Consider the following 19,372-nt stretch of genomic DNA (forward strand, 5'->3'; position numbering starts at 1 on the left):
GATTTATGTCAAAGCAAATTATAATAAAAAATTATTTATTTTTCTACATTGTTAATACGATTTATTAATTAAAATATTTAAAAAAGATTATAATAGAAATAAATATAAAAAAAAAAATATATAATCATACTTTTACCATATGTTATTGAAACAGTAATATATATTTGCAATATGTATTATAAAAAATAAAATTTTTATCTTTTGTAATAATATATGTGTGTTTTCAAACAATATTATTTTTCACACGTTTGCTATTTTATTATAAACTTTATAAAAAAGTAATAATAATATTTCGTGTTTATCTTGAATTCAAAAAATAAATCTGTCGCTCGAATCGATCCTCACGACGTATTATCTCTGTCGAAAAATTTACAGGCACTCATTATATAGACACGTAACGTAGATGTATAAAGCCCGCTTCTGATATACAAACGTGCAAATACACATGTATACACGTACGCCGATGTCAACGTGCGGCTGTCAACTATGGGGAGAGAACAACACACGTCCTGTTCAGTGACTCAGAACACCGATATCCCGTCCGTTCGTCTGTTCGCATCTTCCCTTTGTCATTGTACCTTTGTTAGCGCGAAGTTTAGCCCGACGTGCGCGCTACTTGTGCCTGCGTACTTGTGCATGCGAATGAATGAAAACGGGAGAATCGATTACGTTAGAGAAAGAGAAGGAGAGAGAGAAAAAAAAAATTGGATACCAATGGAAGACTCGCGAGGACAATCCGATTTCCGTTCCAGCTTCGCCAAATCCGGAGGCATCCGTTCGCATACGAATGTCAGTCGAATGAATGTTAGATAAGATGAAAACGGCACCGTCTGTTTCTCTCTCCCTCTCTCTCCCTCTTTCCCTTTCTATCTCTCTCTCTCTTTCTTAACGTCATCGACTATTTTTAACATTTTTCGTCGGCGGCTGTGATACAGTTTGGTGAAAGTTCGTATGATATAACGTAAAAATTGACATGCGATATTGGACATAATACAAACATAATTATCACAAATAAAAAGAAATATTTAAAATATAATATGATTAATAAAATATTGCAGTTTCTAAATTCTTATTTCTCTGAAAAATTTTATTCTTAGTTTCTAGATGTTTTTTTTTTTATGATTGTACAATGATAATAAAATTAATGTTTTTTATTAAAATATTATTCAAAAAAATTAAAAACTATTTACGGCTGAAATGCCTTTCATATTTAGTTTACTTATTTTATTTATTTATAACACGATTTTCTGCGTGATCTAGATTTCAAAATGCATTATTTTACTACGCGCACCGCTTTAATAAATATATATCATTATTTATACGATGTATAATTTGACTGGAGGGAAAGGTGGGATACGTGTCGATTGCAGCACATCATTGATTATTGCAAGGTAATGTCAGCTGATAGAAACGAACCACAAGTCGCTCTCTCTCTTTCTGTGGGACCTCTATTTTCCATATATGCTTTTGATAAAAATATCACGCAACGCTCGGCTCAATTGCCGCGATATACATTCGTGCGAGCTTTTGAAAAAAAGTTATTTCACAGAGAAAAATGGGAATGTGTTCTCATTTAGTCGCACATTCGCTCATCGTGAAAACTGACGGATTTCAATGTACGAATAGTCAGCACGACACAAACGCAATACAGGTGCACTGATTTGACTATTGAATAAGAGTGAAGTGGATTCTATTAATAAAGGTTTAAATGTTCGACGTGTGTGCAATCAATGATGGCTGCCAAATCGTTTTGCGCGTACTTAAATCTGATATTGCGATTAACTTCATCATCTTCTGATATCTTCGCGTTTGATGTTATTCTATAGCTGAGTGCTTATTTGCAGCTCTGTTGCTTTTAAAACGTTATGTTCATTGATCCAAGATGTGTAAAAGCGTCTTTGTAGGCATCTCTTAGACTTATATTGTTTGGAATAAATTTTCAGAATAAATTGTGTAGAAAGTTCTTCATCAAATTTCAGACAGAATATCACGTTATTATTGGCGCATTTATTATTTCATAATATATATAGTTTAAAATATAACTTAGGTTATTATATCTAATAATTTTAATAACATTGTGCAAAAAGATTTCTTAAAAATTCAAGAAAGATGTTATATTTTTAATAATTAGAAAAAGTGGTGTGTTAAATCAGCATAATTGTATTGTTATATTTACATACAAAATAGATCACTTTCGTCTAAATTTCATCTAAATTTCACATGACACATTCTAAAAAATTTTGATGACGCATATTTGGCAGTCATCAGAGGCATTAATCGAGACGCTGATGAAACTATCTACACATTCTTTCTCTAATGCCGCCTGGGTCCGATGGGTTATCGGCCTAGAGAGTCTGAAAGTCAGTTTTACAGCAAGCGAAGCGTGTTATGGAAAACGCCCCGCTATACCTTTACACACTCCCGTGCTCACAAAATCGAGTTACATTCCGATCGATATATCCAGAGTCAATAAAAAGAATGAACAAAAATACTGCCTCGTCTTTTTTCATACACAGCACTATTTTTAATTTGCGATGATTATATATGAGCTATTTTTCTTTCTCTCTATTTATGTAATAATTAAAAAAATAAATCTATATGGGAACTTTTTTTATAATTCTCGAGATAATTAGTTAAGTATCAAAAATATTGTGAATTATACATATAAATATTTAAAGACAATACAATGACAATTTGTTATTAATAACAAATATTTTCTCTTTTCTCTCTTTCTCTCTCTCCCTTTCTCTTTCTCTCATCAAATTTTTAACAATATTCGTCAACGCGTATACTATACTTTGCACTCTGACATTTTCACGATATTATTATGCGAGATGAACTCTTTGTTGGCCCATAAGCTTAAAAGCGTTTCGAATGCTGAAAGTTATCACTCTCGGCAAAGTACTTTCATGGTTTCCTATATACGCCTTACTGTAAGGGAAGAGCTAGACACAAAATCAACCATATATCACGCTTAGGAGTGAAATTTGATTGCGAATCATGTATCAGACAGTCAAAACAAAATGATATCAACTTGTTGAACGTATTGATTCATTGATTCGTCTTGATTATTGCGCTTGACTTCGATAAATTTCTGCGACGCAAAGTCGCCGCATCGCCATGCAAACACGATGCAGAATTTCTACAACGTCCAACGTCGCGGTTTAACTCCATTAAGCAGCCGAGGGAAACGCATTTGAAAGCGCCGATAGTGATATAGCCACCGGGTTATCGCTCTATAGGGACCGATCTACCGTCTACCAGCTGTGCGCGGTTCGTCCCCGTATAAAAGGCGTGGTTGCACATACATATATCCGAACGCGAATATGCATATGTGGTCGCACAGATACGCGAGCGTCCATACATCGACGCAAGACCCGATTTGCCCGCGGAACGCCAGCTATGCAGAATCATACGCGCAGATGTGAGAGAGAACTGAGAGAATGCAGGAGCGAGATTTGCCACCCACTCTCTCAGTTAGTCACTGCGGAACATCCGCACATCGATTTCGATACGCACAATCAAATCATTTCGAGGCAACATGACGATCACCAACCCGTAAACAGCAACGAAGCTGGCACGACTACGCAATTTAATATTTCAGAATTGGCCGTTCGCTTCTTGTCAAAGTGAAAGAGAGCAGAACAGTTACACGTTGCAAAACGGTTCTGCCTCGGTTTCCCTCTTCTAGAAAATTTGATCGAGCGAATTAACAGATTAAATTATCGTTGGCGATTTTTTCAGATCTGATCAATCGGCTTATTGATGGCAATCAATGTTTGTTATTTCGCGACGGGAAAGAAAACAATAGAAAATAACGCTAATTGCAGGATTCAGCGTAAAATTTATATTAATACCCGCTGCCATTTTGCCGGCACGGCTCTTGCAAATTTTGTCACGGCTATGCGCAAACCTGCCTTAGCGACGTTATCGTTCCTTATTATACCGTGTAAATACATTTAACATTTTTTTATACAGATATTTTATTCTACATTATATATGAAAAAGGCGTAAATTTTTTAAAAGATTTTTTAAAGAAAATTCACACTCGTTACATGTGTAGAATATATTCTAAAATAAATTTATATGTATATAAATTAGTTTATTATGTGTTTAGAAAATTTTATATAATTTTATAAACTTTTTTTTCTCATTAAACTTTAAACTTTATTAAAAACTATTTCTCACGCATGATTATTCAGTTTATAAATGTTACTGCAAAAAGCATATACGTGGGCACATTTTAAAATAAAGAAAAATAACTGCACGTATATAAGAAATGCATCATTGCACTTCTCTTTTTTTTCATAAATTTGATTATACTTTATAAAAATCAAAAAAAAAAAAAAATTGAACGACATAAATACAATAATATCTTTCTAGATATCGATTGATAGCTCACATTGGCTCAAAGAAATTGCAAGCGCGACAAATAATCGTCGATGCTTAAACTACGGCGGGAATATTCACCTCGGAAAGCGATTACGTTGAAAACGAAGGATCAAGTCGGCCGTAAATTTTGACGTAGATCGAGCCGCACGCTGGTATGCATCATCCTACAGCTCGCATCGAAAGATTGATATGTATTTATGCAAAATTGCTCGCGGCAAAAGCGAACGCGCGTCTCGTGTACATGTGATAAAGCGGAACGAGGTGGGAAATCGTAAAATGTTACGAGCCTTCGTCGTCGTACGCGGATTTCCACGAGCGAGCAATGTTTTATGGACATCCGGGAAAAGCGAAATCGATTTTCAAAACGAGCTCGAACATACGAAAACGGGGAAAACATGTTCTTTGATTTTACGTACCGAATTTGTACAAGGTCATCTTACCGCGAGGCTATATTTCTTACTATGTTAATCAATAAACTATTTTCTAGGCAATTTTTGCTAGATTGCGTTGAAATGATTTTGAATACATATGTACACTTGGATCTAGAAATTTTCAGATAATCTCAGCATCGATCAATTTCTTTGTATTTTCAAATTCTTAATAAATATTATAATTCCTAATCGTCTGAATTTTAAATTCAAAATTTTTTAATTTTATATTCTTATTATATTTGAGAAATTTTCAGATGCTTAAATTTCCAAGACCTAAAAGATCTTTTAAATTGTACGTTTTAATTTTTAGAATGTTAAACATTTAGATTTAATTACGTTTATTTGACATAGGTATCAGTCAACAATTTGCATCTTTTTCAAAAATATAGTTTAATTAAAAAATTATCTCAGACACAAAAGTTCTTATTTCATGAATTTGTCGAGAAAGTGGTATGAGTGTACATACGAGTTGGACGAAGTGAAACAATAGAATGTCTGACCAGTGAGTGGACTATCTACTGCGAGAATGCAATGGTCCTTGATAAAACACAGGTAAAGTATGACGGAATTGAAATAGCAGTAATCTGAGAAGAACGAGTCCTCAATAATGCTCGTTTCTCGTTACCCGATGCGTGTAAAGTATTTATAATATCGTTACATGTGCTCAAATGTAAGAAAAGAAGAAATTAATGCGACAAAAAGTTAACAAAAATATTTACATATATATAACATACGAAACATCGCGAAATACTAACCGAATTATATTCTCATTGGCGAAATTATTTTGGTTTTTCGTTTAAAAAAAAATGATGTCGTTACGTTGACGTAAAAATAGTAAAACAGTGATGTTTTTATTACACATGATAAATGGGATGATAATAAAGTGTGACATCATAATGTTAAACTGAGCGTAGAAAAAAGCTGGCGCGTATAATGACGTGGGTGAAACAGACACAATGTGAAAGTAAGCGGAATTGATCGACGACGACGTCACAAGAAGCAACATGTAATATTTTATTTTATCGATTAGATTTTAATCCTCTGTGAACGAATTGATACAATTTTCTGCACATACAATAAGTATACCGATAAAATATTCAACGATCGCAATCGTTTTTCCTCCTATTGAACTTTCGTGTTAACATATTATTTCCGCCTACCTGAAGAAGAAAAAAAGCGTATATAATATGATAAATTTTTTACTTCACTATGCATGTGCGTATATAAATAGAAAAAAAAAGAAAATGTTAGTAGAATCAATTTGTATGATATGTTTCTAAGTTGGGGAATAAATTAAGATATTAAATTGTAAAGAACAAAAAATTACATTGATCGTTTGGGAAGACAGTATCTATTATGAAGATGTGACGTGTAAAAATTGATATAACCAGCTGTTACGATTTATTTCGTGCCCCTCGAAGAAAAAAGATCGACCCGAATTTATCTTTGAGAAAGAGCAATCATAGTACGACGAATGAGAGAGAAAATTGTTAGCACAGAGGGTTAAGGTCTGCAATAAGAACACAACAAACCTTTCCCCCTTCAGCGAGGTGAGATACGACGAGATGCGCCTAATATCGCGGAAAGGTAGAACGCCGATAGGATTATTTATAGCTGCGAAAGCAGTAGTTGAGGCGCTTATAAATAAATCGCAGCAGCTGTACCGCCGATGTGTTGATCGCAAAGCAGCCGGCGCGCCCTTTGTAAACCACCAATATTAACTCAGAATAATCAAAATTACCCTTTGCAAGACTTGTTATAAAAAAGCATTATATCAAAAAATTTTATAATGCTATAAATGCATACATCTTATGCAATAATAATCTTCAAATAATAATTATAATATAAAACACACACACACACACAATATTATAATACTATATTATATCTTATATTATATATATACATAAAAGAAATTGTGTAAACCTAACTAATAAGTAGACGAGAAAGGTAAGGACGCAGAAAAGCATCTTTGGATAGAATTACGACGGTATTGTACGATCATTGTAGGTGAGTTCATTGATGTTGTCAATATGTCAAAGGTCAAATCGTAAAAGAACTTTAATAAAAGGTAAATGGATATGTAGTTAAAATATATATATATGTTATACGTCCAGAGAGCATTCTATCGATCTTCACTATTTCATTGTTCATTTATTTTACGAGAAATATTTTTCTATAGACATAGAACTATAAACAAAGGAGAAAATAAACATTTAAATAAACAAGTAACTTGAAATCTTTGCGACAAATATCTGAAACACTTCCTGTAAAGTTAATAAGAAACTTTCATTTTAGCTTTTTCTCAAAAATATAATTTCGAGATATTTAAAAACTATCCCGAATTAAGACATATTTATATCGAATGTGATCTGAATGAGTATGTTTTTTTAATATTGAAATTTTTGCATGTTCACAGAATATATAACTCGAAGAAGAAGTATCTTTCTCGACATAAAAGCTTTTGATTATTATAGAAAAAAAAAAATCCTAAAAATATCATTTTCCGTATATTTTATAATAGACACGAGGCATATAGGTACTTAAACTTTTATGATCGCTTAAATTTCAACCTTCACTTTATGCCTCGACCTGTTATATCTTTACGTTTATTATTTCCCAGTTGATATTTTTCTTCTTCCAATATCTATCAGCCTCCCTCATCTGGTGAGATTAATGTACAGCCAGCATTCGAAATAGTATGACAAATAAGAATAATAAAACGATAGATCAGTTTATATTGGCATCAATATTAATATGCACCTAAGGCATATTGGCATGCAATCTAAGTACGGCTAATGTACAGAAAACGATCGCACCGATCGACGTTGCATCCGTAAAGTCTCTCTCGTTCGTGCGTAATCATTATTCTGTCATGGAAAAGTACGCTATGCTGAGATAAGAATATGGATTACTGGCAAGATGGATATTGTAAATACACAAATCCAGAGATTCAGAAATACGAATCCTTCATAAGCGGATTTAGCTCTCTTCTAGAAATATGTCGAGAAAGATAGGGCATAATATCAAACATAAATAAAATACATGTTAAAAAAAAATTGATAGATATGCACACTAAAAATATATAGTAAAATATATATATACCATATATATATATAAAGTAAGAAAAACAATTTTTTTCTTTATTCTATAAAATACTAATGGCAATGATAAAAATATTTTAATATACAAAGATATAGAATATACGAAGAGAATGTATTTTTTTTTTCACAAAAAAAAAAGTGTACACAAATTTGTCTTGACTTGATAATACAAAGTTATAATAGATATATTAAGAATTGAATAACAAGATTTAAACCAATATTTTCAGAAAATATTTTAATAAATTGACAACTTTTAAGAATTCCTAGAAATTATAAATATCGATATTTTTAAGCCATATACAATACTATTCTCTTTTAATAAATTTAAATTTAATGTTTCATGGATTTTTGACAAGAAAAACATGTAAATTGAATAATGATTTTTGAGCATCCTCCCAATATACATATATGGTATATTAAATTCGTAATTAATATTGGCAAGAAATGAATATTCTACAATACAAATGTAACAGGTGGTCGAATTCGATTTACGATGAGTCAGCTTGAGACAGCAAATGATTTACAAAGACGAACGAGTCTGCAAAAGATGTGAGAAATGGGAGATAAATTTGATCACTTGAAAAGTTGTTCGAATAGAAATAATGGATCCAGTCCACACATATTTGTCGTTTCACTTATATTTTTTGATTTCATAAAGATTGTTACTCTCTGATAAAATAGAATTGGCATCGTCAAGTTGAAAACTTAATTAATGTTAATCTAAAGAAGCTGTGATTGTAACTCGTATTTCTATGCATATCAAAATATACTTCATATCGTGAAAGAAGTGCAACTCGTCAGAAAACATAAAATGGCTTATGATTAAACTTTTATAAATTTACATTAATTAAGAAGTTTAATCACCATCAGAAGACGGTGGACGATTTATAATTAACAGATACAAATACAAACATTTTATAATATATTATGTGAACAAGAAACCGCTATATATTAGCAAAAACTATACACTCGTAAATTATATAATTATTAATATAATAAATAATAATTGTCAATGAGTAATAAATAATATATTATATATATATATTATATATATATGTATAATTGCACAATATCCACAGTTTCTCCTTCATAATATAATTTTATGTTACATTATTAAATGTAACACAGCATAAATGAATATTTATTGAGTTAAATATACCACTCTAACCAACACAATAGAAAAAATAGACTTATACGCAGATTGAAATTTGTAGCGTCGTTCATTAAAACTTTGTTTTTAATTATAAGACAAACCAGAGAGTCGTTAACGCAAACTGATTCAGATCAACTGCATCAGATCATAGTTTATATTGTTATGAAACTATTTGTATAGAGTAAAACAATAATGGCAAGCAATATCGCAGAGGAATTTCGAGAAATTGTTTATCTCGATAGGTCAAGGCGACCTTATTGTTGATTTATCTACTGACCTAAACCACTACCTTCGCCCAGAATACATGTTTGTTCTTAAATGGAAACTTTCTGGGATTGATTAACAAGCAGGTAAGCAAACAATCTGAACTGCATGAGGAATTCCATATCACTTTAACGTAAATTCAATCGCTAACTTTGCGCACTGCATTTCATCTCCGTTCTAAGGGCTATCAAAGAGCAAAACAGTAGAATTACACGCGCACAATGCAAAAGCGATCGGATAGAGTATCAACCATATGCGGGATATTGGAAGCGTTTATATACGATATCTCGCTTTAATAGCATTAAATTTCTATGACAGATTTTTAGACCAAGTTATGTTTTTTTTTTTTTTTTTTTTTTTTTTTTTTTTTTTTTTTTTTTTTTTGAGAGAGAGAGAGAGAGAGAGAGAGAGAGAGAGAGAGAGAGAGAGAGAAAGAGAGAGAAGAAAATATATAAAAAAATTATTTTTTCTAAAATTTTAACATCCAGTTTTTAACATGTATGTAACATATTTTTAAATTAAAAATTTCATCCAATAAAAAATACGTTAATTATAATTTCAAAATGGAATAAGAACTGAAGAGTTTTATTATACAATATATTTTTTCATATAAAATCACGTATATTTCTAATTTGTCAAAATTTCTAAAATTTTAACCAATTTCAATTTCAAAATTATTAATACTGCAGCAACATATTTATTTCATACTTAATGATATTACAACATATTATAGATAATAAATAATATATTAAAAACACTGCAGATAATGATTAATGTTTCGAACACCAATATCACATTAACATATTTATTAACGTGATGGCATTCGAGATAATATCAATATAATAGTAATAGCTAATAAAAAAAAAAAATTTTAATGCAAACCTGTTGGATTACAGCAGCTCTTATCGATATGATAATGACATTTTAATAATAATGTTGTAATCATCCATGGTTAATCGATACTTAATCACAATGGCATCTTAGGAATTAAACTAACGTTACTAACACTTTATAATGTTACGGCAATGCCATTATATATAAATTGCCTTTAAATCAAAATCATTAATACCGGTTAATATCACATATCAAAATTTAGCATATATCATCAATTTTCCCAGACATATAATCGGATCAATCTCGTCATTCAAGTTACATTATAAGAGAAATCGCATATCTCTATTTACATCAAAGCGCGTTATTATCGAGAGAGATATAAACATGTATATATTACATATATACATAAATGATATTTACACGCTTATTCGTCAAATTTGGATTAGATTCTTGTAGAGCAATGTCGACGTCAACTATACCAGCTACTCTATTTTCGCTTATCTCGATTTATCGATATTCTTTCTCCTGCTATGAATCTCTCTCTTTCTCTCTCTCTCTCTCTCTTACTCTTTCACTCTCACTCTATTTTTCTCACTTATATATTTTTGGTTTAGCTTTTCACAAACTACACAAACGAGACAGACCAGCAGAAGAAATATAGTCTGAATAAATACAACGACTAAATGTATTTTAAATGTGTTTTTGTTATCGTTCTGCTTCCACGTGGATTATCCGCGATTCCATAAACAACGCAATGGTCTAAATAAATTCCGTAATGTTTTAGTTATGAGATTAAAATTTGCTAGAAGAAGAGGATTAAATAAAAAAATGGCAATCATGTTTCAATGTTAACGTATTAGTTTTTGTATCATCAGCAAAATCTATTTTCTTATTTACTATCTAGTGTTTACTTCTAGTAAACTATCTTATTAGAGTTAAAATTTGAAGTTTGGAGAAACTCACAGTTAAATGTTAAAAATTAAAAATTATATTTTTACATTTGTAATAAAAGAGAAAAAGAGAAAAGATCGATTTTTATTTCTCTAAATTATACAAAAAATTTTAAAGTTTAAAAAGATACATACATTGTTTAAGATATTCTATCCTGAAAATTTAACCGAAATTCGTTGTGAACGTCGTTATATCACGTGTTTACACAATTATTGGAACATTTTATTATAAGTTAATATAGCGCATTCTATACCAATATAAAATATAGATAAATTTCATTAAATAATTGCAATTTTAAAGAAAAACTATTAATATAAACAGTATTTCATTAAGTTAATGAAATGCTGTAAAATCATTTATTCGATTTGTTTGACATTGTACCTCATTACGGAACTGTTCAAAAAATCAACAGTTGCTTCGCCCACGATAATTACCGATACTTTCGTGGTAAATCTAGAATTTTTTGTACAATGTTGAAAGCTAATAATAATTTATGCAAAATAGCGAACCGCACACACGTTAAAAAAAGTTTATATCGCTTTTACTATTAAGCATACTTCAATTATTTATGAAACATTCGAAAAATTAGAGTAATGAGATGCAGAATCTAGAAAATATTTATGAAGATAAGAAAAATTTAACATAAAAATTATTCGACAAAAATATTTGATATATTGCAAAATTCAGTAATTTAAATAAAATATTATATAATGCGTAGATTTCAGAAAAGTCAAGAAATTTCGTGGAGATTTAAAAATCCGCCTACTCGAAGATCCTAAATGTGCAGTTTCATCATCCCTTAAAAAGATATAAAACCAAAAAACACGATATCGTCTAAATACAATATATATTTATCTTCAAGATTCAAAACTTCGAGATTCTAAATCATATTAGAATCAATTTATTTATTATTAAGTAAAACGACATATAACGACTCCCTTATGATAAAATTGATAGTTGTTACACATATTTTTTATAATTTTGTGATCGCTTTTTCAACATTTGTACAATAACTGTTAATTTTATTATTAGAAGCTTACATTATACGTGTTGTCATTTTATTACAGTTATTTTAATTATCTCGTTTCATCTTTATCCCCAATATCACTCTGTTTTCTAATCCTTTAATAAACAATTCACGTCACGTATTTATCCAATATGGGGTTTTTATCAAATCCATCATATATGCAAAATAATCCAGGCTGAAATTTTACTCCACTATTTTTATGTAAAAAGTAAAATCTGTTGTTTACATTTACAATAAATGGAAGAGAGTTATTTCTGACCTTTACTGGTGAGACTAAAGCTACGGAGCCTGTAACTATCCTCATCTTCGCCTTCCTCTCGCGGTGGCATCTGAGACGAAACGTCGGGCACGTCCAGGAAGGCATTGCTCTTCCTCTGATGTGTGTGATGCATACTTTGTCCCCTCCGGCTCCCTCGTCTTCTAATCCCCGGACTAACATCATTTTCGGTGAGTCTGGGTTCGCTGCTGCAGTGAGCTGACTTCATACCCCCTTCATGATGATGATGATGATGATGATGGGCGGCGGCTGAAATCGACATAGTCAAGATACATATGTATACTCGATGCCGGATGTAGATGTAAAAACTTTACCACAAAAATATGCAACACCTTTAGCAAATTGTAATGACAACACACACACACACACACACACACACACTATATGCAGGCAATCATCAAAATATAATATCAATTGATATTGATATTGATGGCTTGATTTAATTTCAATTATATTAACAGGTCAAATTGATTAACCGTAAATTAATTACGCTAAAACTTTTTGTTTCGCAATATATAAGTACTAAAACATAATTACTTAAAAAGAATGCGGAATTAAAATAAAATGTAATAATTTATTATGTCGTTTTAATTTATTTATTTAATTTTTTCAGCAAACGCTCGAGAGAGTTTTTAAAGATGAGGCCAGGAAATGAACCTAAACGACGTGAAAAGAGAGAGGGAGCAAACTCGTGAGGAAATCGCGGAACACGTTTTCGAATATTTGCTTCACTCAATCGCAAAGTTTATCGAACAGATAAATTCATTCACTCGTTTTTCTAAATATTCAAGGAAGCAAAACTTTTGTTGTCCGCTACACGCGCGATTGAAAATAATCTTTGAAATCAGAATTGAATTCTATATTTATGACAGAAAACATAACAAACGGTAGCGAAGAATTTAATTAATTAAAACTCATAGTCTTTTATTCATTTTACATCGTGTATACATCTTACAGCGCGAATTTAACTAGTTTCTAAACTTACGAAGACGTACGTGTTGAAACGTATTCAGACTGTCAGTGACCTACTAGCCAAAACCATGTACAAGAATAGCAATCGCAATGATTTCAAGAACTCACGCGGGACTAAAACGCATTAACGATGCAATATTGTAAGCTTCTGAATACACTTTGCTCTTTCACCAGGAGGGTTTGTACGTCATCGATGACGTACCCACGTGTCCAATTTATCGGGCGCCGTCAAAGTCACATCCGGTCACCGCGCCACGCAAACGTGAAATAGACTTTCGCATACCTCGAGATTTAATCTCGGTGATCAGATTTATTCGTATCTTGATTATTGACAAAAAGCTAGACGCGCGAAACAATCGTTTGACAATTCAAGCGTTCGAATATATAGTCATTCGAAGCGAAAAATTAATTATTGACAAACAGAATAATCGACAAATTTCAGATTATCTTAAAACTTAAAGAAGAAACTATCAATTATTAAGAAATTAATTAATTAATCCTTTGTTTATATAATTTTATACCTTTTAAAATTCGTGAAGCTTTAAACCCTTCTAAGAATTATAAATGCTAATTAGAAGGCAAACTCCTACGCAATATTATTCATCTCCCATTCCTGTCATCGCTACCATTACCTTGAGCAGCGGCACGGCGACGGATGCTTTTATTTCCGCCGGAAACACGGGCGCTCTGAGATCTTGTAGCCGGCCTTCGTCTTCTCGTGGGTGTACTGTTATCCGGTGTTCCACTGCCGCTATCTCTTTCCCGTTCCCCTCTCTCCCTTTCTCGAACTCCCGAGGGTGGCATAGCTTCCAACATTTGCTCCATACTCGAAAATCCCGGGGCACAAATCGAAGCCGATCTAGTCTTCCGGCGAAGCGAGTCCGCCATTCTTTCAAATTCCCACCGACACCACTGTTTCTTCTATTTAAGATCACCGATTACGATGCGGAAATTTTGTCTTATGTATATCGACGACTATACCTTCCGATTATCTCTCTCTCTTATCCGGATTTCCTGATGTAATTTTCTTCTTTTCCGCGAATTACCTTTGAGAATCTCGCTGAAATATTATTCTCATTTTTTACTTATTGATCACAAAGTACCGAGAGCTATATATATGCCGTATAATTTATATTGTTCATTTTATAATGAGCACTATTTGTATTATTGTTCTCTTTCAAAACACGAACATTTGCACACGTTTTTATTTGCAATTATCTCTTTCAAAGTTTTTCGCGGGATACGTAATGCCACGTATGATTTTCGGAATGTTTCTCTAATATGAGTGTCGTGGAATATCCGTTCGTAGGATTCGATTATCCTCGAACGAACTACGCGAGAATGGCGCGACGTCACATCGACGGATTTTGTCTCGTATGAAAGAAAGCCTCACGCTCTCCTTGGTTCTACAAATAGAATATAGGAAGTTGAATTCTTTTTTGGCCACGTGCGCGCGAATGAAACGGACGGAGTAATTATGGCCGCTTTAAATCACGTCTCTCCTAAAATCAGTGAAATAGCTGGTGTTTATGTTTCCTTTTTTTATGCTCGTTTCCCTTCTCGCATTTCTACCGTCGTTACTTGCCGCAGGAAGTGAGCTCGCGTGTTAATTAGACCAACCCCGTCGATTAATGCCTCGATTATCCCGTATGTCGCGATCATGACTTTGAAGGCGCATATAAATATTAGTAATATCGTACAGTTTCTTTTGAATCAGATTTCAACATTTATTTTATTTAAAAAAGGAAATTAAAATAATATTTCAAATGTATAATAAATTCCCCTTCAATCTCTTTATATAAAAATGTAATTTGGAAAAAATAATTGTATATATAATATTCAAATAAATTATTTTAAATTAACTTTACATTACGTTACACGTATATTAATACATATATGTTAATTGTAATAAAATAATAAATAATTTTTTATATTATTTATTATAATTTGATATAAATAAATTATAAATAATATTATATATAATTAGAAATAATATCATAAATATTATAATTTATAATTAAGAAAATAAATCATTTACTATTTTACTTTATTGATCATTTTATTTTCCAATTTAAAATATAAATTTACGTTTTAAAATCAGTTTGGACAAATAATGTTCGGCTTACTATTAGTCAAATTTAATTGGGAGATTTACGCGATCGGAAACTGTTTCTGATTAAATGAGATAAAGATCGATAACAATGTCAAATACGTCGAGTTAACAGCATCCGAAGTTTCGCATGGAACACGATGCAATCGAAAGACAGCTGTATAGGCTGTCGAAACTGTCGAAGAGTTAGTGAACAGTGAACGGAATACAACGGAAAGATATCGGTGAGCGAAGACGTTCCGGCAACTATAATCGAATATTGACAAAAGTAAGCTCAGTCTGTACCAACAGTCTGTACAATTTCACGACAACATCTTATTATTACGCTCCGTCTTCGACGAAGTTAGTTTCTGTCATGCAATTTATTTTAAAGCTCAATAGAGTACTGAGGAACTTAAACGTGTCTTATTGTTGAGAGTAATAATCTTTTCATCCCAATAATATTTTATGCATGCGCATTATAATTTTACAAAATAATATAATCTAATTAATTATCTGATTATTTATAACAAAAATTTTTAACATTTTTAATAACATATTAAAATTTTTACAGAAAATCAAATATATATTTTTTCCTTCAAATTGTAATTCAATTATGTTATATCGATAATGTTGAAACACGAAATATCAATATTATTTAATGTTTTCTCCTCTATATCTGCTCCTAATTCAAAAAATATATTATATTTTTTTTTTAGTTGTTGGAATAATCGACAACAAATAAAGGAACATAAAAAATTAACAAATAATAATTTTTTTTATTATTATTTTACTTTTTGCTTTTTATCCTTTTTTTAAATCATTTTTGGCAAATTAAATAACAAAGAAAAATTTTTTTTTTTTTAGAATATAAGATTATTTTACGTCTACTATTATCGCAATACAATTACAGAGAATTCTCATTTACAGAACAATATTAACAAAGAAATATCTTCAATAAATGTAAAATATTGAAAAACAAGCTTTATTTAAAGTACTGCCCTTTCCTCTGTAAGATAATGTGTGCACGCAAGAAGGCGTTTATTATAAGCAAGATTAAGTAGAGAAACTCAAGCTTTATCTCCTCTTAGTGACGCGAGAGTAAGGAAAGGTCTTATAAACTTCTCATCGATATTGTACATTAAATCGATAACTATAAGCGTTTTACGTACTCACGCAACACAATTCTATATTATGACATCAAAGTTATAAACTGTCGTAAAAGATTTCTTATTCACCATCATTATGAAACTTTGATACTTTCGCAACTCATAATTTATCGTTACTTTAACTGTTGTATGATTATCATAATAAATGATACTTGGATTTTTATAATAATTATTTTAATTTTATTTAATTTTATTCTTGTTCACATCTATAATATAAAATTAATTTAAATAATTCTTTAGTTATACTTCCCTGTTTTTTCACACATGTAATAATAATTTTTCTATGTATATATTATTTAATAATTATTATTTTGTACATGAAATTGTTGTAAAACATTAATTGAATCACTCAATGGTGCTGTTAACAACTGTTTTTTTATTATTGAGATCTAATTTAGGCGCAAAAATTAAAATAAACAAATAATATCATACTTGTATAATATTTCAAAATATGTTAAATATTAACCTGTTTTTTATTAACATTTTTTTATTAATGCTTGAGATTCTAAATTGAACCGTTTATCTTTATAAAGCGCTCTTTTGTCTATTTTTTCCTATTTAAGATTCTCATTTCTCGAGAATAATTGAATTATTCATTTAAAAAAATTGTAGAATAAAAACAATTTTTTCAAAATATCACGAGTTTGAATGAAATATGAATATGTATGGCACACAAGTCATTTTTAAAGTACATTGATTATATCTACATTTAAAATAAGAATAGTATTTTATATTTTTTTTTACATCCAGTATTTGGGATATTTTATTATCCTTACAAAAAGAAAAAGCAATATAGGTATAATTATTTGTCAGTTAAAAAATACAAATGTGTTACTTTTTTATTTAATTATTTAATGTTACTTAACTCGCCACGGAAGAGTTAAAGTTAAGGATAAATATTAAGTGAGACATTGTGCACCCTTAGAGAATTTCAAAATAGAAGCATCGGTTTTTTTCTCCACGGACGATAATCACTCCTCTCTGTTCGTTGATTTATTTTTCCCCACGATTAATTATAGATAGTTTTGCATAAGTCTTCTCAAGGAGAAGCATAAACATCTCCGTCGATCTATCCCCCCATATGTTCGCCTGCATATCTCATTCCCCCCGGAGCTTAGCCGTAATTATCTCCCTTTTTCGATACCCGATTACCTCTGCCCTTTAATCGCACGTAATTATATCACAGAGATAATTCGCGCAGACATTGCTCCGAGATACCGTGGTGCTTTCTCGCGCCTTTCTCTCTTTCCCCTTTTTCGCATAATTAAGGATTTTGCCGGATCGACTTGTCGCGCATGGCGATCGATCTTTACCACTTTAGGCCGTCGACGATCGTAGGATCTCCTTTTGTCATTTTTTTCTCTTCGTCTCTCTCCGCAGTCGCGCGATGAATCACATGTCTCAACCGCTCACACGCGAGCGCAACTAGACCGACACGATGCACGTCCGAGGATGCGCGGCGCACTGAGAGCAGCCCGGCATCGCGACTACCGCCAGGGTGAGAAGCGACACCAGGCGTTGGCGTCGGCTCTCTTGCACACCCTCGTCACCGACCACGAAGAAGACCACGAAAACCACGAAGATGACGACGAACTTGGCGCGTGTCGAGCTTTGCGAGCTTTTCGGAGAATGCATCGCTGGAGAAACTACCGGAAATCGTAAGATTTGCATCTAGCAAAGAAACCGTATTGATAACATTGTTTTAGCGCAATACATTAATTATTTAGGTCTAATTTAATCAGACGTATTATTGTGTGTAAGAGACGGACGAAACATAATATTTACAGAGAAAGGGAAAATAGCAATCTAAAAAAGCTTGGTGTGCTTCAATTCTTTACGAATGACATCTGCTTTTGTGAATTCTATGAAAACTTTATCTTTATTAGATCGATGACACTAAATTAATATGATTTTCAACTTCTTAGTAAGAAAATTTATTATTCTATTTTGTAATAAAAACATTTCTTTGTTTTTAATTTTGGAAAATACATCTAAGTAATATCCGCTAGTTATTCATCGAAAAATAAAATTGCTATTGTATGAAGATATTCAGAATAAGATTTCTCCTCGAGTTTAATAATTTTGAATGAGCACGGAATAAATTTTTAAAGAGAATAAAAGTTAAGAAACAAATTGTTATATAACATAATCTGTTGAATAAATTGTTGATATATTCATATGTAATATTCATGCTCTCATGCCGTAGTTTCCAGTAATTGAATAATGTGATATCGAGTGAATAATAAACTAAAAAAATTTTAATCAAGACATATGTAAATTATGAAAAAAAATCATAATTTATTTTATCTCATATTATTTCACGTTATATTGTCAAAAAATTTTTCTTATTTTTTTTTTAATATTATCTGGACAGAGTCGAATCGCTTAACATTTTCTATACATGGGGTCGATATTTTTTCTACATGTATAAAATAATTTTAAATACTTGTAAATTATAGGAAAATATTTCTTAAACAACAAATAATGCGTGATTTTATTATTGTATCGCCACCTCATTATCTGTAAACTGATCCAAATGACGCATCATGATATTTGTTTTAAGCATCAACTTGTTTAAATTCTAGCAATAGGTGATGAAATCGGCGAAAGCTGACTCATATCTTTTCGCGAAAAGGCTGTAATCTTAAATCGTTTCAGAAAAAATTATCATTGCAGTATCTTTAATCTTGCACCTTGTCCTATTACATT

The 19,372-nt window shown here is 31.3% G+C and overlaps 1 protein-coding gene across 3 annotated transcripts in view; it reads right to left on the reverse strand.

Annotated features, from left to right (window-relative positions):
* The window catches only part of Rgk3 (Rad, Gem/Kir family member 3), a 32,409-nt gene extending 14,077 nt beyond the window's left edge, over positions 1–18,332 (reverse strand). Inside the window, exons 1-3 of one of the 3 annotated variants that reach the window (XM_070311883.1) lie at positions 17,977–18,332; positions 14,038–14,465; positions 12,416–12,682 (exon numbers count right to left, since the gene is read on the reverse strand). In XM_070311883.1, coding sequence (XP_070167984.1) covers positions 12,416–12,682; positions 14,038–14,293 — 523 coding nt within the window. In that variant the 5' untranslated portion in view covers positions 14,294–14,465; positions 17,977–18,332. Of the gene's footprint in view, positions 1–12,415; positions 12,683–14,037; positions 14,908–17,976 lie in introns of all 3 variants that reach the window. The other 2 variants (XM_070311882.1, XM_070311881.1) reach the window with 2 other exon arrangements.
* Between the last annotated feature and the right edge of the window lie 1,040 nt (positions 18,333–19,372).

Source organism: Polyergus mexicanus, unplaced genomic scaffold (assembly GCF_030449975.1).
Source record: "Polyergus mexicanus isolate NDT 795.1 unplaced genomic scaffold, iyPolMexi1.0 SCAF_21, whole genome shotgun sequence".
NCBI lineage: Eukaryota > Metazoa > Arthropoda > Insecta > Hymenoptera > Formicidae > Polyergus > Polyergus mexicanus.